At 45.9% G+C, this 26,357-nt stretch overlaps 2 protein-coding genes and 1 long non-coding RNA gene across 3 annotated transcripts in view; 1 reads left to right on the forward strand and 2 right to left on the reverse strand.

The window, feature by feature from the left end:
- PRTFDC1 (phosphoribosyl transferase domain containing 1) overlaps positions 1 to 6,871 on the reverse strand; it is a 66,006-nt gene extending 59,135 nt beyond the window's left edge. Inside the window, exons 1-2 of the mRNA XM_074946102.1 lie at positions 6,804 to 6,871; positions 746 to 852 (exon numbers count right to left, since the gene is read on the reverse strand). Of these exons, the coding sequence (XP_074802203.1) occupies positions 746 to 852; positions 6,804 to 6,857 (161 nt within the window). The 5' untranslated portion in view covers positions 6,858 to 6,871. The remainder of the gene's footprint in view (positions 1 to 745; positions 853 to 6,803) is intronic.
- LOC141983220 (uncharacterized) lies at positions 5,871 to 22,240 on the forward strand. The gene is made up of 3 exons (XR_012638317.1): positions 5,871 to 5,907; positions 15,649 to 15,770; positions 22,016 to 22,240. It is a non-coding gene; the product is annotated as an uncharacterized LOC141983220 (long non-coding RNA).
- An 83-nt stretch (positions 22,241 to 22,323) lies between these two features.
- The window catches only part of ENKUR (enkurin, TRPC channel interacting protein), a 35,676-nt gene continuing 31,642 nt past the window's right edge, over positions 22,324 to 26,357 (reverse strand). The window contains exon 6 of the mRNA XM_074946100.1: positions 22,324 to 22,521. Coding sequence (XP_074802201.1) covers positions 22,456 to 22,521 — 66 coding nt within the window. The 3' untranslated portion in view covers positions 22,324 to 22,455. The remainder of the gene's footprint in view (positions 22,522 to 26,357) is intronic.

Genomic DNA, 26,357 nt, shown 5'->3' on the forward strand with positions numbered 1-26,357 from the left:
TACTTTTCACAACTTTTTTGGCTAGATACTCAAAACATTTTGATGATCTGGTAAAGAAATGGGTGGCTTTAGGCCACTTCTACATTTCAAGCACATAGACAGAAACAGAAATAAAAGCTGAATGATCCTTTAAATATCTCGTCCCCCAGCTTTGGTGTCCAAGACTGCATACTTCGCATCAGGTATTATTCCAACTTGAAGAGACCTTGACATTTTGTCCCTGAGGCTTGCCCTACACTAGAATCCAAACTATTTCAGGAAAAAATGTTTAGCCTTCATTTTTACTGGCAGGGTAATAACATAATTTAACAGATCAGAGTGAAAAGGAATGAATTATGTTAAAGTATTTCACAAATCATAACTATATAGATTACTTTAGTAAAATATTTTGTAAGAGTTTAAACTCTAGTGCAGACAGGGACTTATTAAGCCCCAGTTTATATATAAAATATGGACTACATTTAGTTGTATTTTCATTACAAGAATTTTCTGCAGTTTTGATCTCTCTCAACACAATGAGTTTCAGCCATAAGGTGGCAGAATTAAGACTGCACGGGCTACTAGAAATCTGGCATTTCCCAAATTTCAAGTACTTTCCTTTGAAACCTACATAATATTCTTTGAGAGTAGTTCTTTTATATGAAGTTTAATATATAAATGGTTTGTGAGTATCCAATTATGTCTATATAACAAGTATACAAAACATTGTTAAATATTTATATAGTAATATTCAAAGCACTCTTACCTGTCAACAATAATACCATGCGGTATGAGCACATATTCCAGATCTCCACAGTAGTGTTGTGGATATGTGAATAAATCCAAACTGTAGCCTGGCCAATCATCTGAAATCTGCAAATTAGGTTAATATAATTAGAACACTTCATTGTATTTAGAATATAAAAAGTTATTATATTCTGAATGTTAGACTACATCCTTTTACATTGGATTTGACAGTATTATTAGCAACTACTATTAGCTGTACCAGCCCTATGCACACACCTTTCCCATATATGGTGATATCCACATGATTAACTCCAGGGTCACGTAATCAAAACTACATGATGATAATTTACCATTTCACCTGTGCCTATTAATCATGGGTGCATTATGTCTACTTCTATCAATCTAACTCTCTAAGCACCCTTAAAAGTAACCATTCTTTTAAAAAACAAAACAAAAACAAAAACACAACTTGTCACAAAAATATTGCAGTCTTTCCCTAATTGTATCTGCATAAGTCTCAGAAGATTGCACTGCATATGATTGTGAAGTCATGAATGGTTTATCCAAGTCATCTGAAATGAGTGCCCAGAAAACATTCAAACTCACCATCAGGTATTCTGTATATAGTACTGGAGTGGGGCAGATACCCCACTCCAGTAGGCAGGGGTTAAAAGCAACCCTGGAGAGGGCTGTGGCTGGGAAAAGCAGTGAGAGCAGCTGACCAAAGGTGTGGCCAGCTCAATCAGGGCCCAGCTGGCTCTGATAAGAGGGCTGGGGGCCAAGAGCTGAAGGAGTCTCACTCTAGTCCTGGAGCGAGAAGGGCTAGTTGTCTGGGAGTAAGGTACCGGAAGTGGCATAGTGCTGGGGAAGGGCAAAGGGAGCTGCGGAGCCCCAGCCTGGTTAAACCTCCAGGCTGCAGGCCTTGTTAAAGGCCCAGAAAGGTACTAGAGCTACAGAAGGAGCTGGTCTGATCCCTTGCCAATGATGAGTGGCCTTTACAGACTGCAGTCTGCCCTAGTGAGAGGGGGCTAGATGATGATTGGCAATAGCCACTGCGGCAAGGTGGACTCAGAGCAGGGGTGGCCAACTTAAGCCTGAGAAGGAGCCAGAATTTACCAGTGTATGTTGCCAAAGAGCCACAGTAATACGTCAGCAGCCCCACATAAGCTCTCCGCTCCCACTGCCTCCCACCCACTGGCAGCCCCGCCTATCAGTGCCTCCCCCTCCCTCCCCACACTTCCCGATCAGCTGCCTCATGGCATGGAGGAGGCTGGGGGGAGGAGCGAGGGCATAGCACACACAGAGGAGGGTGTGGGAAGGGGTGTAGTGGGGGTAGAGCCAGGGGTTGAGCAGTGAGCACCCCCCGGCACATTGGAAAGTTGTCGCCTGTAGCTCCAGCCCCAGAGTCGGTGCCTACACAAGGAGCTGCATGTTAACTTCTGAAGAGCTGCATGTGGCTCCAGAGCCACAGGTTAGCCACCCCTGGCTTAGAGGGTTGAGGGTTCCCCTGGGAGGGGAGACCCAGAGTGTGTGGGTACTGTGGGGGCAGAACCCTGAGGTAAAGGGGCACTGGGATCCGGGAGGGACATGGGGCCTGAGGCAGGAGAGACACCGGCCAGCAGGAGGCGCTCTGGGGCTGGAAAAGAGCTAATTCCTGGATAACCAGCAGGAGGTGCTGTGCCAGTGCGTCTTCGCTCTGTTACAGCCACATGTTTACAGAAAAAAGATTAATGTTTTAAAGAATTTTTTAAATGTGTATTAGTACTGCTTTTCACATCCATCCATCCACCTGTAAAACCAGGAACTGGACTAATACCAGAATCTCAGAAATCAAAAAGTTTATAAATGTCAGGCAGAAATCAAGCAGGACAAATGTCAGTTCAAAAGGCCATGTTTCAGAAAGCTCTAAAGATGTAAAAAGGAGGGATTGTAATGGAAACAGTTCGGCAAGCTTTACAACAGTTCCATAACAAAGATAGCACCTCCAACAGGGCAGGACTTCTTGCAATCACACTGGAGCTTTGTTTCAATATTGACTTTGAGGAAAGAGTGCCACCTCACGGGTTTCTTAATTGTCTTTGCAGTCATATGTACCCACAAACATGTTGTCTTTATTCCTTGTATTTACTCCTGAGGGCACTCTGCGCCAAAAAATTTAAAATTCTACACACACTATTTTAAAATTCTGCAAAATTCTGCAAATTTTATTTGTCAAATAAATGTGGAGGCTCCAGCATGGCATTGGGGAGCACAGGCCACTGGGCTGCACAGAGGTGGGAGATCACTGTGTAGCTCCCTCCCTGGGACACGGACTGTCATGAGGCTGCACCCTGACAAAGTTCAAGGACATGGCCTGCCCCAGAAACACCCTTGGGCCTTGCCTCTCTGTGTGAGCAGGTAGGCTTAGCAAGGCAGGAGCCAAGTCTGGAGGGGCTTAATGTGGGGGATCCAGGTGTGGGTTGAGAGGATTCTATGTGGGGCAATCTGGGTGTGGGTGGCTCAGTGGGGGATCTGGGTGCAGAGGGGATCTGGATACACAGGGGCTTGTTGAGGGGTTCTGGATGCAATGCTAATGGGACTTTGCATGGGGGCTCCAGGTGAAGGTGGCTGGGGCTCAACGGCGGGGAGGGGGGCGGCCTAGGTGTGTGGGTGATAGAGCTCAGCAAGGGGGTCTGGGTGTGGGGGGTTCAGTGGGGGTTTCAGATGCTGGGAGAGTGGGGCGGGGATCCAGGTGTAGCTGGTTGGGGCTCGGTGGGGTGGGGATTCAGGTGCACATGGCTCACTTGGGTGGTCCAAGTGCAGTGGAAGTGGCGCTCATGTTGGGGGGGGGGAATCTGAGTGCAGGGGAGGTGAGGCTTAGCAGGAGGGTCTGGGTATGAGGGGTTCTGGATGCATGAGGGAGCCGTTCCCTGTATAGGAATCCCTCCCCCTGCACCTGAGAAGCAATGGGTGCAGGAAGTGTGTTGGGGTGAGGTGGGGGGGGGGAGTTTGCAGAGCTTCCTGCAGCTGGGAGAGAAATCTGGGGGTGAGTCAGACCTGGCCCCGGATGCCGTGCGGGGGAAGAGGAAGTCCCGTCCTCCCCAGTCCAGCTGGGACTAGCAGCTGAGCCCGGCGCTGGGTTGGAGCCACCAGCCCAGTCTTCCCCAGTCCTGCCTCCTGCCCCACAGTGATTTATCTCTCTACTGGCTGCCCAGGGCACGCAAAACAGACTGTTGGGGAGGGTCGCATGATCACTCTTGTGGCTTCCTTTTGCTTCCCTGTCAGGAAATCATTTTTCTGCAGGGAAGCAAAGAAATCTGTGGGGGGACATCAAATCTGCGCATGTGCAGTGGTGCAGAATTCCCACAGGAGTATTGTATTGTTCAAACACATGAATATCAACAAGAAGGCTGAACCAAATGGTGAGAGAACTGCTTCTGAAGCGGTACAGTGTACATTTCTGCTACACAGAATCCTCAACTAAAGAGTAAAAACTACTAACAACTGCAAGCAGATTCCCTGCTAGAATAAAGAATCATAAATCCTTCACGAATAATTTGCCTATCAAAATCTGCTGATTGCTGACCTATTCTATTACATTAGCATCTTTATTAGGATTCTACCTTCATACACTGGCATATTTATCTCTAGCACCAGTAAAGTGGTGCTAAACTACACCTTGAAGAAATATTATTTGTCTAAGAATGGTTACTTTATGTCTACTTAGCTGCAGCACAAACGTTAACTTCCTAGAGAAATGTGCCTGGCTCAAAATCATCATTTGCTTCCAATTAATATTTAGAACCTGAAAATAAAGGGCATGACCTGAAGACCATTGGAGTCAATGGGAGTTTTTGTACTGACTGCAAGGGGCTTTGATCCGGTTATTTAAAAAAGGTACTCAATATCATTCCACATTTTCACAGGAACAAGGGATTACATACATCCTCAAAACTTCAAGGTTTTTCAGTAGGGGGCAAGTCCTGTTCACAATAACAGTTGCAGAAGGCCTAACAAAAACCTATCAATGTGTGTAGAGAATTCATATTAGGAACAAATGCTGTGCCAAATCTGAAAAAAGTTGGTGGAGAAATAAATGACTAAAAATAGAAACCCATACAGCAATATTTGAAAGCTATCAGTCAAAACATCTGGGGTGAAAATAGGGAAATACCTTATAATCCCCATCTACTGATATACACTGGACTGAAAGAACTTTCACAAGGGAATGGAAAAATGGTAATTTTGTTTAAAAAACTGGGGCTCTCTCTTAAATTTTAATTTATGTATGTAATAAGGATCCAATTCTGTTTCCATGTAATTTTGTGTGATCGGGCCAGATTATGTTATGAGAACCATAACATTTTCTATCTTTCATACATTTAAATTCAGTTATAATGTTGCATTATGATTTTTTTTTGTTTTCATGTGTGTATGGAACAGAAGAAATGAAGTCATTACAGAGCACATCTCCTTTGAAATGTCTCCACTTTGCTCCAGTGCTAACAAAGTCATCAGCTTTGTAATAGCATTTATTACAGATATTACCACCTAAATGGCCAACATTAATTTAAATACACTAAGGGCCTACCTCTAAACTGTAAAAACAAGTGTCAGGGAACACACTTATAACACAGTAGCCCCATCACAGTTTTGTGGTGTACTCAGGACTTGTCCAAAGTTTTAGTTAAATCATGGCTAACAGTCCTTACTCTTGTTCTAGAACTTGGTTAAAACATTGATTGGTCACAAGAATACTGTAAAATAAAAGTATATCCAAGTGTTTTTTACAATGTGAATAAGCCCAAAGAAATATCCATTTTTCTCTTTTGGAAACTTAGCTTATTCATTTACTATTATCATAACTTACAAAGCTCCACAGATGTTCATGGTGCTTTCTAAAACATAGTTTGCATAGTTCACTACCACTTTCTGTGCACAGAAAATGAAAAATAAAACCAACCCAACAGTGCATTTTTATCACTAGGTTGTTTCTACAGCAAATGCAATTGACAATTAAATCCACAAGCCAATTTTGCTCGTCACTGCTCAGCTTGCTTCCACCACACCCAGGGCACACATACATCATAACTGCTGCAGCCAGAGGGCACAGACACAAAATCAAACTTCCCCAGCTCCTGGTGAGCTGCTAGGACTTCTCTCCAGCAGCCAGCCACCCACAAATACTCCATACAGGGAGAGGTGAGAAGAGTGGAATATGGTGTGCGGCAAAGTAGGTTCAGAGATACAAAGACAGAGCACAGGATTGGGTCAATGGAGCAGGGGTAAGGGGGCAAGAAGAGATGGTGGAGAATGAATCTCAGAACTGTTGGCCTAAGGCACAGCGGAGCAGATGGGAGTAAGTTGTACAAGTTAGGGGAGGCAGCCGGGAAGCAGACATCCGGGCAAAGCCTGAGTATTGAGATGTACAAGGGTTGAGTGAACAAGATGGGGACCAGAAACAGGGCAGAAGGGAGGAGATGAGGGACCAGCAGGGCGCAGGGCAGCAAGGCTGTTTAGAGAAGACGGGGGCTAGGGGTAAAAGGACAAAGGAAGAGGAGGGGAATCAAGGCCTAGGACAGGATGAGATCACGGTATACTGCAGAAGGGCCAAAGCACAAAGGCCGTGGGGAGAAGATGTGGGGGATGGGGCCAGGCCAGGGTGCAGCAGCAGAGCGGCCCAGGGGGGAAGATGGTAGCGGAAGATCAGGGAGGAATGTGGGGACGCAGTGGGGGTCAGGGCACAAAGGCTGTGAGGAGGAGACGATGATGGGCGAGGCGCTTGGCCAGTCGATGGGGGCGGGGAGGGCACTGCGATCAAGGCACAGGGCGGGAGAACAGGGTGGGTACCCAGGGCCACGGGCGGCGGAGGGCAGCGCGGCCAGGGGGCCAACGGCTTGGGGTGCGATAAAGAGGCGGGATAGGAGACAATGACGGAGGCGCCGGGGGCGGGACCGGGGGTGCCCTACCCAGGCCAGGGGGCAGTTGCTTGGGGCCCGCGGCGGGAAGGGGAGCAGCAATGACGGGGGCCCCCCAGCGGTCTGGGGCCTGCGGGCAGCGCCGCCCCTAGGCTGGGGGGGGAGCAGCTTTTCCTTTACCACAACCCCGCGTCCTCTCCGCCGCGCCGCGCTGCTGCCGCCCTGCCCGGCCATCTTCCCCGCGCGCGGGGCAGGCAGTGGCCGGGGGGGCGGCGCGGAACCGCTGCAGCCGCTGGCGCTGGGAGCGGGGGCCGCCGCATTCCGCGATTGGGGGCCCCCTTGCGCGGCGGAGAGGTGTTACCCGCCGGGCCTCTCCCCTCAGCTGGCCCGGGCCGCTACTGCCCTTCTTCCCACGGCGGCTGAGGAGACCTCCTCCCCCGTCCCTCTTCCTAACCCTGCGGGATGCAGCTCCTCACTCAAGGGGCAGCGCCCCGCTCAGCATGCAGAGTTCAGCCCTTCCCCCAAACAGAGGGAGGGTGGGGCATTGGTCCCACGGAGGACCCCCCAATGTACCGCTTGCAGGCCCCTCAATAGGAGATGGGGCATCATCCCCACCCAGGTGTGCATATATAGCCTGTGGCCCCTGCTAGAGAGCCCCCAACATAGTGGGGTGTGGGGCTAACTCCACTGGGGCTTCATCCCCCCCTCCCCCCCAAGCATGGGAAATAGGCTCCCTGGAATAAAATAGTGTGTTATCGTGACTCCCACCCATCCAGAGGGATGTACTTACAACCCCTTCTGATGGCAGTGAATGAATTCAGGCTCAGGGGCTGTGGCAGAGAGCAGGCACTGTGTATGTGCCAAGATAGAAACAATTGACAGCCCTTAGGTTTACATCTGGCCTCAGGGTACGCTTGGGCATCTACAAGCAAAAGCCTCCAGCAAGCACAAATTGACTACCTTTGAATTCATTTCTGGAGTCTGGGGGTATTATATTATTAGCATTTGTGTTACTGTAGTGCCTAGGAGCCTACTCATGGACCAGGAGCCCATTGTGCTAGGTGTATACAAGCACCAGTCAGCAAGCTTTACTATTAAGCTACAATATATGTCACAAATGTACTTAAACTGCTCTATACCCTGATATTTCAGTTCCTTACAATAGGGCTTCATATGGAAAATTAGACCCATGCTGCTATACCCTCCAAATGTCATGTTTATTTAATTTCCATTGGTACGTTTTTATTGCCCACCCATAAGTCAATTGTACATCTCCAAATAAATTAATCATGCCTCTAATTAATGCTTCAATTCCCCCAATCAAATTATTGTTACTAAATATTATTTGTTTCCACTAATGCTCCTGGTACATCAAACACTTCAAACATAGAAGTTATCTGCCCGGAAGAGCTTACAGCCTGAGAAAGAAAAGATAAAACAGAGTCACAGAATATGGGAGAGGGTGAGTGTGACACATAGGCCCTGTTCTTTGCAAACAACTCTAGTCTCAGGCCTGACAAACTCACTACATCAAATACGTTGCTTACAGGGTATTTGTCCAAAAAGGATAACATGTAAGGTCTCAATTGAAAACTTGAAACTTATCAATACTCATAATCATTGTGAGATGTGTGTACAGGCAATATTTAAGAAATAATATAACTATATTGACAATTATGCCCATGGAGGAAAGAGTAGTCTCCAGGGAATCATTTGTCTTGGTGATGACCTATTCAAACGGGAAGGAATTGTGTCCAGTCTCCCTAGCTAGCCAATTATGTAATGTATGGTTCAATTGCCTACTCTTCTATCAAGGAAAAACCATCAAAGACAACTGCAAACAGTTAAAACCATGTGGAGGTAAAAAGGAACATTATAACAGACAGTGGATCACCCTGTCTATTCATAAAGACAAAAGGCTGTTTCAGTATAACACAGACGGAGGAGAGGCCCTCTGGAGCCATTCACTGAGGAGACATCTTGAATAGGGGTGTTTTTCATGAAAGATTGGATCCTGGTTCTTGTGAAGCCAGACAGCTCTGCAGCAGACTGAAATTTGGGGGGAAACCTAATTTATTAGATACAAATGGTAACTATTAATAAGTGTAAGCCCTAGTTCACATTTTACTATTTTGTTTTGAATTGTAAGCTTTTGTTTCCATCCTCTCTTGTTTCTAGTGGAATCTCTATTATTTTTTAAGTAAACCTTCTTTTGTTTAATTAAAAGAGCTGTGTGCTATACAGGAGTGGTGGTTTAAGGTAAAACTGCTAAACTGGGGTACACTTCTCCTTTGGGGCAGAGGATCTGAATTTCTGTGAGTAGCAAGTATCAGGGGCTGGATATCACAGGGGAATACTTCAAAGTGACTTGCGGACTGCGGTGCACCTCTTGTTAACCTGCAAAGCAAAGACAGGGCTGGCATAGCCCAAAAGAAAATGCTTGTGTGCAGGGGTGAAAGTAGGCCAGTATGGAGTATCGGTAAGAAGTGGCCGCTGGTACCGGCTCATATGCAGCTGCCGTGGCAGCGCTTTAACGTTGCTACCCCTTTTGCCCCACCTTCCATTGGTGGCCTTGCCGACAGGGAGAGGGGAAGTGGGTAAAAGGGGCAGCCACCCCGGGTCCCAGAAATTTAAAAGGGCCCAGGGCTCCCAGCCACTGCTGCCACTACCGCAGCAGTGTCCGGAGCCCTGGGCTCTTTTAAATCGCCACCAGAGCCCCGGGTGGCGTGGACCAGGCAGTGCGGATGGTCTAGCTGGTGGAGGCTGACCCCCCCCAGCCCCGCCCTTTCTGCCTGATGACCCGCCCCTTCCAGGGGCCCAGAGCCGGGCCCCTATACTGGTAAGTCTTCTGTGTTACTTTCATCCCTGCTTGAGTGGCTCAAAGACTGGTGGTGTTAGGGAACTAACACCCAATTATCACAGGCAAGAGTCCCTCACACTGGAGTTAGGGGGTAACAAGGTGCCTCTCAGTCCTGGGTACTCTGAGAACCATCATAGGGACATCAAACAGGTCACATGGCAAGGTGGATGTCATGGTGGAAGTGGTTCTAAAAAGGTTTCTAAATTTAACAACTGGCCAAAAGTGGCGCCTTAGGCGCCGACTCCGTGGGTGCTCTAGGGCTGGAGCACCCACGGGGAAAATTTGGTGGGTGCAGAGCACTCACCAGCAGCTCCCTGCCCCGTCCCCGTCCTCAGCTCACCTCCGCTCCACCTCTGAGTTACGCTCCGCCTCACTCTGCTTCTCCGCCCCCCCGGCTTCCCGCAAATCAGCTGTTTGCGTGGGAAGCCAGGGAGGGCTGAGAAGCAACCAGCGACTTCGTGCTCAGGCCCAAGGAAGCGGAGCGGAGATGAGCTGGGGTGGGGGGGCGCGAGGAGGAGTAACCCGGGGGGCGCACAGGGGAAGCGCTCCCCGCCCCAGCTCACCTCCGCCTCCCTGGGCCTGAGCAGGAAGCCTCCACTTGCTTCTCAGCCCTTCCAGGCTTCCCGCACAAACAGCTGATTTGCGGGAAGTGGGGAGGCCGGAAAAGCAGAGCGGAGTGGTGCATTCAGGGGTGGAGGCGGAGGCAGAGCGGAGGTGAGCTGGGGTCGGGTGCGGGGCGGGAAACTGCACCCACCAAATTCTCCCCGTGGGGGCTCCAGCCCTGGAGCACCCATGGAGTCAGCGCCTAAGGCGCCACTTTTGATGTGATCAGTGGGGGGAGCGGCCACTCCCCCTTCTCCCCCCCAGCTTCGCTACCCCACCCCTAGGAGCCAGAGGGACCTGCCGGATGCTTCCTGGGAGCCAACCCAGGTAAGCACTGCCAGGACTCCCCACCTCGCCCCCCGGCAGGTCCCTCTGGCTCATAGGAGTGGGCACCCACTACGGTGGCCCACGAGACCCTCCTGCCCGGTTCCGGGGGCAGTGAGGGGAGGGGGTGGATGGGGCAGGGATCCGGGGGCAGGGGCGGGCTACAACCTCCTCATGGGGTGAGGAGGGAACTGATTGTTAAGATTTTGGCAGCTCATCACTGGAAGCAAGTAAATGATGTGTCAAACCTGGCATCATCGGCAGAGTGAACAGGATGGGGCAACTTAAAAGAGACAGATGAGGACAGAGTTGTGGAGAAAGCTTGGATTTGATGTAGTGGAGGAAGGGAAGTCACTGGATGAAATGGAGTGACATGGTCAGAATGACAGATGAGCAGCATAATATTAGCAGTAGCTTTTTGTTTAGACTGGGGGCAACTTGGGTGTCAGGGAGGCCATATAGCAAGTGGTTGCAGTCATTAATCAATTAATGCTGCCTTCCATCTTTGAAGAGTTCCTGTGCTGCTTCTGCCTCTACTCCATCCAGGTGTGTTGAAAATGACATTGGCCTCCCAGCTCCTTCTCTCCACCTAGGGTCTTCCTTCCTCACACTTCCTCTCCTCCTGTTAAGGCGGCAGCAGTTCAGGAGCCATTCTGTTCCCTGCCTTCCCTCTTCTGATCCTGTGAAAACTGTAACAGCTACAACTGCTCTGCTTTCAGCCTTTCCCTTCTCCTGGAAAGGAGCATCCTCCTCTTGGGCCACTTTGATCACTGTCTACCTCTAATTTTCCTGTTAAGAGAGAATGAACTTTGAGCTGCTCTGCCCTTTTTCCACCCTGCCATCCGGAGGAAGAGACCACCCCACTCCACTCAATCTTCTGGGTAAAATTTCTAATGGCCCAGAGCGATGAGTCAAGTGGGTTTTTCAAGCTATGACTTGCTCTATTACTTATTTTATAAATGTGTGGCTAGTAGAATTTTACAAGTCCTAGTAGGTTAGTTGAAAAAGAATTGGTATGTAAGTATGTGATAACAGATTGGTCCATAGCAAGGTATGGGCCTGACAACTGATCCCCAATGGCAGACTAGAAAGGCATTTTTAATCTGGTTCACTACTTTTAAAAAGTAGCAAGTAATGAAAATAAACATAAGACATTCAACAGAGAACACTATCAAAAAATGAGGGAGGGGCTGGCCTATGGGGCTGGTATCAATGAAGATTTTTCACAATGAAGGTCTCTGCTTAAAATCTGGTCCATTTGTATAGTGACTAAAAGTTACCATTTGGTGTTTTTTTGGTGGTTTGTGTGAAATAAATGTGTAGTCTTCATCCATTTAATGGATAAATATCTACATAAAAAAACATCACCACAAGTGGCACCGTAGTAGGCTGAAAGAGCAGTGATGTCAACAGTTGAAAGAGCGTGGAAGCAGAACTGGGGTTTTTTCATCCTTGGAAGTGGTCCCTCCAGTTTAGGGTTTAGGGAAGTTTGTACTGCTGCTATTTATGCTCTGTTTGTTCTGGATTTACAAGGCTAGCTGTCAATTTACCACCTTTCACAAGACTAAAGTCACTTAAAAAACACAGACACACTATCATTATCAAGCAAGTGCCCATCTCTTAAACATATGTACTTTAATATATTTCTTAATAATTAGAGATGTATAAAAAGCCATCAGATCTCTGGATTCTCATTTTCCTGTCAGTGTCTCCTGCAAATAATCAGGAAGAAAGTTAATAAATCTTAATCTAAGAAAAAATCTGTTTAATTTAAATTTTTGAATCAAATCACTGATCCAAATCCATAGGCACTTATATGGTTTTCAGTTCTTATAGACCAGAAGCGTGTGAGAAGTCATCAGTCAGAGAGCCTCAGTCATCCTCCTTAAATCTAATATACTCATGTTTAATTGTGTCCATGTCATGGCTCCCATGCTTTCTCTGACACAGAACTGGGCTTTTCAAATTCAAAGCTTGCTGAATTACACCTGTGATTGCAATTAAATATTGTCATTGATATATATCTGCTGGTCTCTGGAACCATATGAATCTCTTCTTCAGCTTGTTTGGACCATGTGGCAATTCAAAGGAATTTTTTTATCCTTTTAATTTAGTCCTTCCTGCTTTACACTATCACTACAAGATCCACTTCTGGCATAGAGCAGCACAAGAGATCATCCTTTCTCTAGCTACAGTAAATCAAAGATAGAAGGTTAATACAGCTGGAAGAGACTAGTAGAGCCCTGCGCAGATACAGAATTTGTATCTACATCTGATCTGTGATTGGCAAAAAATGGTCCGCAGGTATCCACATCCATGGATGCAGATATCTGTGGATTTGCAGGGCTCTCGAGATTACCATGAAAAAGAGAATAAAAAATAAATGCCTAGTACCACTACACAGACAAATGTAAGCAAGAAGTGTTTGTTCTTTCCTTTAAGATCTGGTAACTGGCAATGTTCTGTCAGTCTTCCCCTCAGTGTTGTTTACCAGGACAATTTTACAAACAGGGTTCATTTCAGAAATGTATTGAATTGTGTCAAGTACCGCCAATGCCAGAAAATAAGAGTAATGGAAATAGAAAACTAGTGAGTCATGGCTAAGCATAATTGAGTACAGCTTAAAGAGTAGCGCTATCTCCAGGGATAACCAGTCTAGGCTATCACATTTTTTTCCATTTCAGTTTATTTATGGCAATATATTTGACTTACGTTTTATATTATGTAATAAATACATTTTGTTTAGCCTGCGTACAAACTCAGTGGTACAAATTCACCCATGTGTGAGCCCACAGAAGCCAACAGAATAATAACAAGAGTGAATTTGGCCCTGTGTTTTTGATGCACTTTTTCTGTAAGGAACTGAAAGCTGCCAAAGATTTTCTATATTATGGTTAGGCATATGTTGAAAGGAAAATTTATAATGACCTTTAATTAATTTGTCAGCTAAAGTACAATGATCTTATTGTAAGTCATCAATACCTTTTATAATAAAAGCCAAAGCATGATTGTTGATGGTTAGCTTTAACTCTGGAAAATCTTCAGGAATTCCAGAGATTCTTTCCTAGTCTTCTTTCTCTGTTTACCTTCTGTTTACAAGCTAGAAAGAGGAGGAAAAGAATAAACACTGCCAGTAGATTCACAATCCTGGGATATGATCAAAAGGGAATAAAGAGAAGAGAGTACAACAGTGAACTCATACAAAAAGAAGATCTCGATACATAGCCAAAACCACAAGAAGTAGTTGGAAAAATATACATACTAGGAAACAAAATACAAAGCAGAGTCATAACCAAAGAATACAGCTAGTATTGTAAGAGGGGCCCTTATGAAAAGAATTCTTTCATGGATCCTCACAGAACAAACTGTTTAATTTGAGTTAAATGTCATTTCCCCCTCCTGCCCTATTAATGAAGGTCATAAACCAATCCATACAGCATCCATCTATTCATAGCCATAACTCAAGGCAAAAAAGAAAGATAGAAGGTTGAGGAGAAGTTTCAGTAATAAAAGTATGAGGCAAAAATAGTTACACAATATATTAACTTCTGCATTTCCATTAAAACCTCTTATTTTAAGCAGGTTGTAACCTTTGAATCTATGCATTAAAGACAATAGTATGTATTATAAATATTTAAAAATCCATTTCAATATGTAACATGAATAAAGGTTATGTTTTATCTTTGTGGATTTTAAATAAGCATTAAAAATAAAGAAAGCAGGAAAATCCAGAGTATGTCAAGTGTGTGGCTTAAATTGGCAAAAGCCTTGAAATTCAGGGCCAAAGCTGAAACTCTGTTCTTAATTTACTGGGGGCATCAGCACAGAAAGTAATCTTACTGTTTATAAAACATCATGTAGTTCCTGGCCACGGAAAAGCAGGTAAATCCCATTATTATTGTTGAACAAGACATTTAGTTTGGCAGTTTCATACAAAATAATCACTGAATACAATAAAAAATAAGATATAGTTAATGTATAAAAAATAAGATGTAAAATAATAAGTACTGTACTAGGTTCAGTATTTCAGGCTATATCAGCATAATCAACTCAGTAATTTTAGATATGGTTTCAGATTTTCTAGCTGCCATATACCACTGAATTCTGAACTATTATAGGGATAACATTTTATATTAATTATGCAGCAAATCCTGCACCCACAGAAGTGGTTGCTGAAGACCTTGAATGCATCAAAACCAATGTCCCACTGTGGTAGAGGATTAGACACACGCTGCAGACCATTGAGCAGAGCTCCAAAAAGTTTTACTGCATCTAGCAGCACAGAGGGGTGTTGGGCAGAGCTGTCCAACTAGGCAGATGATCTGGACAACCTCCTACCACTTACAGAAGGGAGGATGCCGCTGTTAGTGTGGCTACTGCAGGATATCAGATATAGAGTGGCTCTGCAGCCTAGGATGAGGAATCCTGACACCTTGTTCAACCCCAGACTTCAGCAAAACTACTACATCTGAAATCTACAAGTGAGACTTGTAACACTTAGCAGCTATGTATAATCTTGACTCTCACCGATGAGCACTAACTCCAAGAGCAAGTCAACTGAAGTCAATGGAGCTACTTGTGTGTGTATCAGTGCTCACCAACCTGGTTAAAGGCTGCACAGTCCAGCCCTATATCATACAATGGCACAGCTACTGCAATAGAAGGTTGAAATCTGACATTCAAGATGTCAACAAATTTTTGTATGACCTTTAAATCGGAATATTATAGACTGCTTGGCAAAACTTTCATCTTGGACTTATGTGGTCCAAGATAAGCATCTTTAATACAAAGCTAACTTATTTTTTTTATTAATTTCACTGTGCTAGGTTAGAATGACTGACAGCCTTACTTGGCAGGTCCCTGGCTCCTGAAGATATTGCTTTGCTATCCATGTTTGTATGTTATTAATATAATGTTCTTTTAGCTGAAATGTAAAGTTTGTGTTATAATAAAGGAAGTCTATTTTGTTTGCATTTATTTCCGATAACAATATTATGTGAACAATTTTTTTCTCCGCTTTTGAGAAAAATATTTAAATCTGAATGATGAAGCATTATTTCCATAAAAAGCTGTTCCTGCCAAATCCCATGACAAATTAATCATGTATGGCCATGAAAAACAGAATCAGGAAATTGTCAATAGGTTATGGGTCAGACCTTATGTATTGAATGTAACTGCTAGAGATTTTTACAGATTATTTTATTAATTTGACTTTTTTTGTTTTTTTTTCCAAAACAGATTCTGTAACTGCAAAATCTCCAAAGTATAAGAATCTGAAGCATTTAAAGAAGCATGTGACTAGCAGCATAAGGGTTCATTTTATGCCAGACTGCAGTTCAGCTCTTCATGCTACAGCCTGGGTATGCTTGCCTTTCCGAGCAGTGAGGTTATACAAGTGTCTTGGAGGGCAGAATCGGGCCCAATGTATCCCCCTTTAAAAGGTCCAATCTAATTATATTAAATTTTTGTGGCGGCCACCTCCTGAAATTCAGCTGCTGCAGAGATTAGAATGGCCACAGACATCTCCTTCACAGATGCCCAGATTTTCAAGGGTCACGAGTGATTTTGAGTGCCCAGGTCTGAAACAGTTTAAAGGTGGTTGATCTTCAGCGGGCAGGTGATCAGCATTTTCCAAAAATTAGTTCCCATTAATTCAGTGGTTCTCAAACTTTTGTACTTGTGACCCCTTTCACATAGCAAGTCTCTGACTGCAACCCTCCTAATAAATTAAAAACACTTTCTTATATATTTAACACCATTTTAAATGCTGGAGGCAAAGCGGGGTTTGGGGTGGAGGCTGACAGCTCACGACCCCACAGGTAATAATCTTGTGACCCCCTGAGGGGTCCCGACTCCCAGTTTGAAAACCCCTGCTTTAACATGTCTCCAGTTAAGCACCCCAGATCACTAGACTCTTCTGACAATCTTGGCTGTTTTCTCCTGACAGTATCAGTCAGTGAAGTAAGAATTTCTAAAGGGAGCCTGGCCCAAAGTTAATAGGCTCTCCTGGTCTAACAATTTCACATAGGTCACTGTGAAAGAGATGATTTGTCTCAAAGACAATACTCTCCAAAAAAGTGATTAGCAGTAGGAGGGAGCACCCCAACACAACACCACAGTGATCGAGGCAATGGAGGCCACATACTGCACTTTGCTGATAAGAAGGCAGTGCAAGCAGAAGCCCCCCTCTCTTTTCCAGCTAATTGTTTTTTAAATCTGACCCACAAGTTTTCATCGCCTTCACCCAAGACCCTGTAATGAAGTGATTCAAATGATAGGCTAGAGCAGTGGGTTTTTTCAAACTTTTTTTCATTTGCAGACCCCCAAAACATTCAAATGCAGGTGTGAACCCCTTTGGAAATCTTAGACATAGTCTGTGCACCCCCAGGGGTTCATGGACCACAGGTTGAAAACCACTGTTCTATGGTATTGACAACCTTTTGTGGACCCCTTAGACACAGTCTGCGGAACCCCCAGGGGTCCACGACCACATGTTGGAAACCACTGGGCTAGAGTGACTCAACAACATTAGTGAGCTGCATGCCATTAGGTGGTGGGATGGACAGTCTTGGATGTTGGCAGTTATTGGAGTTGGGCAGTTCCACAACTTGCAGTCATGAACATGGTTTTTTGTTGCAGAATTTTTTAGTGGGCCGGTTTTTCCACCAGGTATGGTGATCTGCCACACAGCCAGTAAACTAAAGCTTATCACAAGGTTTGCATAGCTTGGCTTGGCATCTGATTGTGTTGAATGTGGTCCCCAAGAGACTAGCCTTGCTGCAAAATAGGAAAATCTTGAACAGGGACAAAGTGAGTGACCTTATCCTGTCACACAAGTATAGTGTCCACTGGGAAAAGGTTTCACTATGAACATGAATGGCAAGAAACCCAGATAATGGAAGATGGGGACCCACTCCTACCACCTCTTACTCACGTGAGAAGTTATTGTTCATGTGAGTAATCCCACTGACGTCAAAGGAACTACTCACATGAGTAGGGGTTACTCAAATGAGGGAGGGTTGTATTAGTCAGTGGCATAAAACAGATAAAATAGAAAATATGGTAAAAATGATTATGACTTTCCAGAGTGTACTGTTATTAGTATAATGACTTACAGAGCATAATCCCTTGCAAAGATGCACATATCAAGCTACTGAGAAAATAACGCTGAATATATTTTAAGAGAAATAACTCATGTGGCTGAATATGAATAAAGTACAAAAGCTGAGGCATTTTCAAGTGCCAATTAATTTTGCATATTTTATTTCCATTGTACAATTACATTTATGACAAAAAGAAAACATGCACCAATGTTTCAGTAACAAAAGTAACTTACTAAAGAAAATACCTCGTATGTGTGTGGTATGTACAGCATTTCCCATTAGCTATTGCCATTCAGAAGATATTAGTAGGTCTGAAACCAAAATTAGTAATATAATGCAGACAAGGAGTATTATTTAATAAATTGTATGTCCAAATGCTTGGAAACTGTATTTTCAAGTCCATCCTGTTTCTAGTCAGATGCTAGAAAATAGATATTCATTGGTAACATTACAAAATATAAAAGTTAGTCCTGTGCAATTTTATGACAGAACTATTTACACTTTTTATACACTGTTCTCCCTAATTTATAAATAAGGCTAAGTTTTTGTCATGGATATTTTTAGTAAAAGCCACGGATAGGTCACAGGCAATAATGAAATTTCAAATTCACGGAAGCCTGTGACCGGTTCTTGACTTTTACTAAAAATACCCATGACAAAATGGGTAGCCTGGGCAGCTGTGGGGAGTGGGAGGGGCTGGCAGCTCGAGAGTCCCCCTCCACTGGCGGCTCAAAGCTGTGGGGGTCCCTCCTGCCTGCCGTGGGAGCTGCCAGGGTCCCTTTGCTGCCCGCGGCAGCCAGGAGCAGTGGGGATCCCCCCCTGCCACCAGGTCCCCCCTGCTGCTGGCTCCCCCTGCCACCTGTGGCAGATCCCCTCTGCTGCCCATGGTGGCTGGGAGCGGCAGCAGGGAGCTGCGGGACTCCCCCGCAGCTCCCTGCCTCCGCAAGTGGCAGGGGACCCTGCAGCTCCCAGCCAGTGCTGGCTAAAGTCATGGAGTTCTTTGGAAGTCACGGATTCTGTTATTTCCATGACCTCTGTGACTAAATTGCAGCCTTATTTATAAATAATAATACTCTACACTGCCTCTCCCTTTCATCTGAGAACCCCAAAGTGGTTTACAAAGGTTGTGCCGTATTATTGTTACTATACCCATTTTTCAAAGGAGTTGATAGCGACCCAGAGGCTATTTGACTTTCCAAGGTCTCACAGTGAACTAGTGTTATAACCAATAGTAGAACCCAAGTTTCCTGATTCCAAGTTTCCTGCTCTAACCAGTAGATACCTCTGCCTTTCCTATGTTTTCTGTTACGTTTTTTATTACACACAAAAACTATGGTAAAAGAACATTATTGAGATTGCAAAGTCAGGTATTCAAAAGTTGGAAATGTCAGAATTAAAGTTGTCTGTGCATATTGATACCCACATGGTTCATCATCAGAGTTGGAACTTTTAGATCTACTGCACAGACCTCTGCTACTGAGCTGAGTAACTGATAGCAATAGTAGGGTGTCATCCTGTATATGGACCGACTCTAGAGGGGGATGAGCCCCACACTTTGCCACGGTGTTTCATAGCTATTGCTGACAGCAGGGGAATGGTAAGACTCAGGAATCTTCCAAGCTCCAGAATGGAGTGTGCTCTAGTGGGCAGAAACTCTCCTGCCTGCTTCCCCTGAAGCTTGACTCCTTCAACCTTGTCCCCTCCAACCTGTCCCTTTCACAGCCCTGTCCTAGTGCTTTTCTCCTTGACTACCTGGTTCTAATCTCCACTGCTCAGCCTTCTCATCTCAGTCCCACTCTCCCCCTCTGGGCTCACTGTCCAAGTCCCAATCTCCCCCTGACTCACAGTCTCTCCCTTTTCCCACACCCAGTCTCCTTACCCAGTTCCTCCCTCATATCCCACATTCCCAGTCTCCTTGCCAGCCTCAGTTCTCCCATTCTTGCTCTTCATCTGATCTGTAGCTGCCTTCCTCCAAGTTTCCCATGCCTAGTCTCCCTCTCTACATAAGGACCCAGGGACCAGAGCCTGGGTTGCAGATCCTGGGGAAGCTGATTTTCCCACAGTGCCACCAGGAAGCCATGCAGAGGCATATCCAGGGAGCACTGAGTACGCACTGCAGGAAGTACTGCCCAGGAGACCCAGAGTGACAGTACCTTGCCATCCTCTGATTGACCAAGTAACCCTACTTAACCCTAGGGGTTGCCTGGGCAATCACACAGACCTCAGTCTGCTGCAATGCCAGACTTTGCCTCGTCTCCTGATCTCTGACTCCAGCCTGACTCTGACCTAGATTCCTGTCGCTTGATTCTAACCCGGTATTACCTCTGATTTCCGATCTCTGACTGTGGCCTGATTCTGACCCTGATTCCTGCCTCTTGATCCCAACCTTGATCCCAACCTGCTTCTGATCTCTAGTCTCTGACCCTAGCCTGACTCTGATCCTGACTCTTGTTTATGGGACCTGGCCTTGCAATTCCTCCAACTCCAGCCTGGTGACTCCCATCCCTGGTGAGCAGACCTCAGTCCAGCTGTGACGGCCGGGCAAGATCACCGGTTTCTAACACTCCAGGATCCACCTCTAATATCCGTCTCCCCTCAACCCTCAGTTGTTCCCTTATTGCTTTTTGTTCAGCTAGGCCATGTTCTCCTCATCCCCTGCAGCTCCTGATCCAATCTCAGTGTTCCCTGCCCAGCCAACTGTCTTCAGTCTTCCCACCATTTCCCTCCCTGGCTCCCAGTCTCAACCTACACTCCCCACCTCCTATCTCAACCAGTCCCAGTCTTCCCTCCCCACAGCTCCCAGTCCTAGTCTCCTTTCCCAGCCTCCCCTCTCACCTCCTGGATCCCAGTCCCAGACTCTATCACCAACTTTCAGTCACAGTTTCTCCCCATCCCCTTCAGTCCCAGACTCACCACACTCCTTCTCCTAATCTATTCCTTTCCCTCCCCGTGTTCTGGCTTTTGTCCCCTCTGCATTTGAATCAGCTGACTTCCTCTTCCATGCTGCCTAGAGCCGTCATTCAGAGCACAGGAGAAAGATTCTCAGTCTCCATACCCAGCCTCACCCCAGCCCAGAGCAACTGAGAACAGCAGTTATAAGGAAAATCCTTCTGATCCTTGGGCTGGAGCATGCACCATCTGGTCAGCACTCAGAGCTGTGAGAGGCTCGAGTGTACTCAGAGAGGACAGAGTTTTCAGAGTTTTTAGCTGGTACGTTCTAGTAAGTCTCTGAGTATGTGTGAACTGCGATTTTTTTAAAGGTTTATAACTTGGTCATATTTGGACAGATTCTTCACAGAAACTGCAAAAGGCACATCACTGACACAAAGGCCACCTCCTTGCCAAATTTCATGTCCCTGCTCCAAAGCATGGGGATACTAGACCTGGTCAAAGAAAAGGTATCAAGAATTTTTTAACATAGGCAAACCAAAATATTTTTTCCTAGCCTCGTTTGCAGAAATGGCTGAAACATTCTGTCTCAAATTTTCCAAAAGACTTCAGCATGCTACTGGAACCCTAGGGATTTGGGGTACAGAGTGACCCCAATAATTACCACAGATCTTGGGAACTTAAAACAAAAGTTAAACAGTTATCATGAAATTTTTACCGAAAACACTACGATTATTATCAAAATAAGTTGGGGGCAACCAATTTAAGAGCTTTACATTGCCTTCACTGCTAGTATGCCACACTGTAGGGACTGGCCATGCTGTATTGTCCCAACCTGCCTGTCTGGGTATTCTTAACTGTACTGGGATGGGGGTGTAGGTAATCCAGGGGTTCCATAGTATGAATCCAAACTGTTCCAAGGGGGCTGCATGTAGTCCATGGATGTGAGTGAATGTAGGGTGCTTTCAAGAAGGCTTAAATATGTCTCCAGCCTAAAGCAGCATCTTATTGATTTTCTCCACATTAACCCACTCCTGACTGGTTATGCTTGCGTACTTCTCATGGAGTAGAAATTCCAGGCAGATGGTTAGATTTTAGGGCAGAACATACTTATTAGGTCACCTCTGCAGCTCATGAGCTCCCTCTGTTTAGAGATGTGCTGGTCAGTCATCAAATGCCTAAAAAGTTCTTTAGCATAGATGGATGATCTCCAGTGGCTCAAAAGAGAAGGTCATGTTGCCAGTCTGGAATCTCCGGGACTGTAATATTGTAGTTGTTGCTCCGCCTAAAAGGATAGTAAAACCATAGGTAGTAAAGAATAATGAGTGGAACCCACCCCACAAAACTAGTTCTAGTGGAAAATGGTGGGTATTTATAAATAATTTAAATTGGACTCGTAAAGTGCATCTTACCATGATGTCTGAAGTCTTGCAGCTGAGGAGGGCTCACAGGACTGGCTGAGGTAAGAATTTTTGTGTGTGAAAAAAACAAGACAATGATAAAGAGTAGCATCTTTTGACCTTAAAGCGGTGGCAGCCCCTGCCTGTGCAGCAGATGCAATGTACTTCTTGTCTCACACTCAGACAACAATGCATTTTCATTTGCCCTGGCAGGTCCTTCCACCTCTAGAGGGCACACACAGGCAACCACTAGCCTTGGGTTGTGAACTGTGATGCAGCAGGCAAGGAGGAAGTGGGTCCATGACAAAGTAAGTGAGATTTTGCAGAATACCAACCAGCAGCTGGAATACCAAAGAGAAAGATGCAAGAGAAGAAGAAAGAGAGAGAGGCCGGATAGCGTGAAGAGAGATTGAAAGCACAGTTCTGGAGCAGGGATTCAAGTTGAGGGAGGAAGGTAGAGCACAGCATAAAGAACTGTTTGAGAGGATGCTTGTGCTTATGGCAACAAGACGCAGGATCCAGCTCCAGCTGCTCCTCCTGTTCCAGCCCCACATACTGAGTCCCCTCCATGTTACCATGTCCTCCAGCCCATGCACTCTTTGGACAGTACTGAGGTGGTATATGTCAGAAGAAAGGAACGGTCGCTGGAATGGCTAAACGTTCTCCCCTGCAGTCCTCCACTCCAGGTCAGTCCAGCAGCAGCCCATGTGCAAAACGCACTAAAAGAGCCAAGGAGAACAGAGACAGTCAACACCTGAAATAGTTATTGGGTAGCACTGAACAGAGCTTGAGTGTTTTGCACCACTGTGCACTGCATTTCCTCATATCCACTGTTCAATGGGCTTTGTACTGTTTTTGTTTGTTGTATTGTAAATTTTGCTGGCAGCAGGTCTGCCTATCACATATTTAACATGGTGAATTTCAATTACATGATGATTTACAAATAAAGCATTCCATATGCACACAAGGTAGCATTATCATGATTTATTACATTTACTTCAGAGGAACTTGATCTCAGTAATCCATAAGCTGTGCTTGGAGTACATGACCAGCTTAAATAACATGCATAAAACCCCATTAGTTTCAAAACATCAATCACAATTAAGTTGTGTGTTTAAGTACATGGCCAGTTTTTATAAACTGCATAAAAGTTTTCACCCATGCCATCACAGTAAATCAAACTGCATGATGAGGTACATGACCTGAATATATAAAATGCATAATACATATTCATAAAAGCCTGGATCTGGATCTGGCCTACACCCACAAGATGACTGCAGCACAATTACAAATACTATTTCATTCCCTATTCATTCATACTACTGTACACATACGTTATGTCATTTCCCCTCACCCACTAGAATAGGGGTGGGCAAACTTTTTGACCCGAGGGTCACATCGGGGTGTGAAACTGTATGAAGGGCCAAGTAGGGAAGGCTGTGCTCCCCAAACAGCCTGGCCCCCACCCCCATTCACCCCCTCCCACTTCCTGCCCCCTGACTGTCCCCCTCAGAACCCCTGACCCATCCAACCCGCCCTGCTCCTTGTCCCCTGACTGCCCCCTCCAGGGACCCACTGCCCCAAATCGCCCCCCCCCAGATCCCACCTCCTATCCAACACCCCCCGCTTCCTGTCCCCTGACTGCCCCAACCCCTATCCACAGCCCCACCCCTTGACAGGCCCCCCAGGACTCCCACACTCTATCCAACCCCCACTGTTCACTGACCACCCCAGAACCTCCGCCCCATCCAACCGCTCCCTGCTCCCTGTCCCCTGACTGCCCCCTGGGACCTGCTATCCAACTTCCGCACTGCTGCCGCCCCCTTACCATGCTGCTCAGAGCGGCAGGAGCTCGCAGCTCCGCTGCCTGCGCAGCCACATGGCTGCGTGGGAGGGGGAACAGTGGGGGAGAGGCCAGGAGCTAGCCTCCCAGGCTAGGAGCTGGGCAGGACGGTCCCAGGGCCGCATGTGGCCCGTGGGCTGTAGTTTGCCCACCTGTGCATTAGAACATGTGCACCCATAATGTGGCTGCACAAAGCATTGTTGATTTCTGTTTTGCATGTGGATCCTGCCCCAGTAATGACAGGTGCACTTTCTGGCTGTATGTACCAGTCTAGAAGTCAAGCGGTCTCTTGAGTTCATTTCTGGTGAAATGGCTCACCTTTTTCCTCATAGCCATATTGCCTACTGTGCTCTGCACAAATAATGCAGATAGCACTGATCACACTGGCATCCAAACATTCTGTAACCATCACCAGTGGGATTTCCATCTGCCAAACTCCTGTTCCACCCCTCTCCTACAACTATGGAGTGTCACTGTACCTTCTTTGGCCAGGTCCTCTGAAACCACGGTGTGGTTTCCTAAGCCATGGTAAAAGGAGGTAAGCAGGGTCCCCTAGAATTACAGTGCGGACAGTGACTCTATTCCCACCAAATGACATTGTTATGAATGATGTTCCAACTTGTACATGAAGGTAATCTTCTGATTTTAGAAAATCTGGCAACATGCACTTGTCAGTACAGCTCTTGTTAGTGTCCATGAACTTGCTCTGTGGTCAACCAGGGCCTGCACAATGGAGGAGTAGTACGCTTTTCATTTTATGTACTCATGTGTTCCAGGCAGTGGACAAACTATGGTCACATGAGTCCCTTCAATGGCCCTGGTACAGTTTGAAAATCCCTTTCTCTCAAAACCAGCAATTACTTCAGGGGTGTGCTTATGCTCACCACCTTTGGGTATGTCACAGTCCTGATCACCTCTCAAACCTCCACTACCACAACCCCAACAGTGGTCTTGCCAACATCAAACTGGTTAGCTACAGATATGTAACAGTCTGAGGTAGTCAGCTTCCAGATGGTTATAGATACCTGCTTCTAGACTGGTATGACTTCCCTCATGTGTGTGGCCTGATGCCAGAGGATCATGGCATGTTGCTCACAAAGCTCCAGGAGTATCTGCTTCTTCATGCAAAAATTCTGGAGCCACTGCTGCTCACCCCAGGTCTGCATGACAATGTGATCCCACCAGTCTGTGCTCATGGCCCTGCTCCAAAAGTGGTGGTCTACATATGGGGAATCTGTGGTTATGGCAACCGGCAACCAACAGGACGCAGCTGCCAGGTGTCAAGAGCTCACCTGGGTCTGGGCACAGTTGCCTAGCAACCCAATGAGGTTGTCTGTTCTCAATAAACCCTCATGTAGTGACTGTGCTCCCTGATTGGACAGAAGGGGCAACAGATCACCATTTAAGCCTTGTAGCAACAGTAGCAGGCTGTGGCTGCTCAGCGTGTTCAATGCCCACAGCAGCCCCAGACCTGCTTCCTGTACTAGCCCTTGCTCCAAACCGTGCTTGCTCCCGTTCCAGCCCTAGTCCCGACCTTCCTCAGAACTCCTGACTACAACCACTGGCTTGTCACCTGGCCATGCTGCCATATTCTACTCTGACCACTAACCCAGACTCCTGTTCCAACCACTAGGTCGCACCATCTACATTTTGGTGTGTTATATTAGGGCTGTACCACTCTCCACAAGGTGCAGTCAATGGGAGAAAAAACTGCTGCCAAAATGTCCACCAGCGTCTCATGGATATTCTGCCTGACTCCTGAAATAGGATTGAAAGCGCAAGCTGCACAAATTCTTCTATTGGTGCTGGACTCACGTTGCTGGCTCCAGTTGCTGGGAGCATGCAGACCCAGAAATGGCCCATCTGGATGTGTTTGTGGGCTAAGACAACTTCTGTTCAAGTGCTGTGGCATGGACAGACAAGTTTTCCCACAGTACACTCTGAACAAAGGCCTGGAGAAGCTATAGCTGGTGAGGGCACTAGGCACTATCGGACATGTCTCCAGAAGCAGAAGATCTGCCTTGGGTCTGTGTAGTGCAGTATGGAGGTCCATAAATTTTAAACTCAGGTTTCAAATGCAGTGTGGATACTCAAGTGCAGTCTTGGAAACACTGAGCCCACAGGTGCAAATTCCCACAGACCCTGGTTTACAATGCAGTGTAGACATACCCACAGAGAGTATATGCCTCTGCATGGGCTCCTGGTCTAAAGATCTCCATCAGACCCATACTACTGGGGACTCCCCTTGTTGCGATGATGCCATATCTGATTCCATACTTCCAGGATATAAATAGTTTCATTCTAGAAGGACAGCAACTTAGATATTTGTCATTGTTTCATGTTGTATTTAAAAACAGGCATACAGTTTTGCTATGCATAACTTTCAGGAGCAAATGGTCTCAATTTGCAGCAGCATCTCTCTTATTTATCAAAGAAACATTATAGATAAGTGCAGTGTGAATTTTTTCCTGGTTTTTTCATTTTAATATTGATAGTCACCGTCTGAGAAGGCCACAGGACTTCAGTTTGACAAAATTATACTAAGTGTATTTTGACCTTATTTTTAATTTTGTAGGGGTTTCTGTTTTGTCAGCGGTTTATCAATACCTGAGCATGATGTAATGTTTTCTAAAAGGTAAATAAAATGTTTTAAAAGAGTGATACTGCTCTCACTCTGTGGACAGAAATCCCATTGAGCTTAATGATGTCTCA

This window comes from Natator depressus, chromosome 2, assembly GCF_965152275.1.
Source record: "Natator depressus isolate rNatDep1 chromosome 2, rNatDep2.hap1, whole genome shotgun sequence".
Taxonomy (NCBI): domain Eukaryota; kingdom Metazoa; phylum Chordata; order Testudines; family Cheloniidae; genus Natator; species Natator depressus.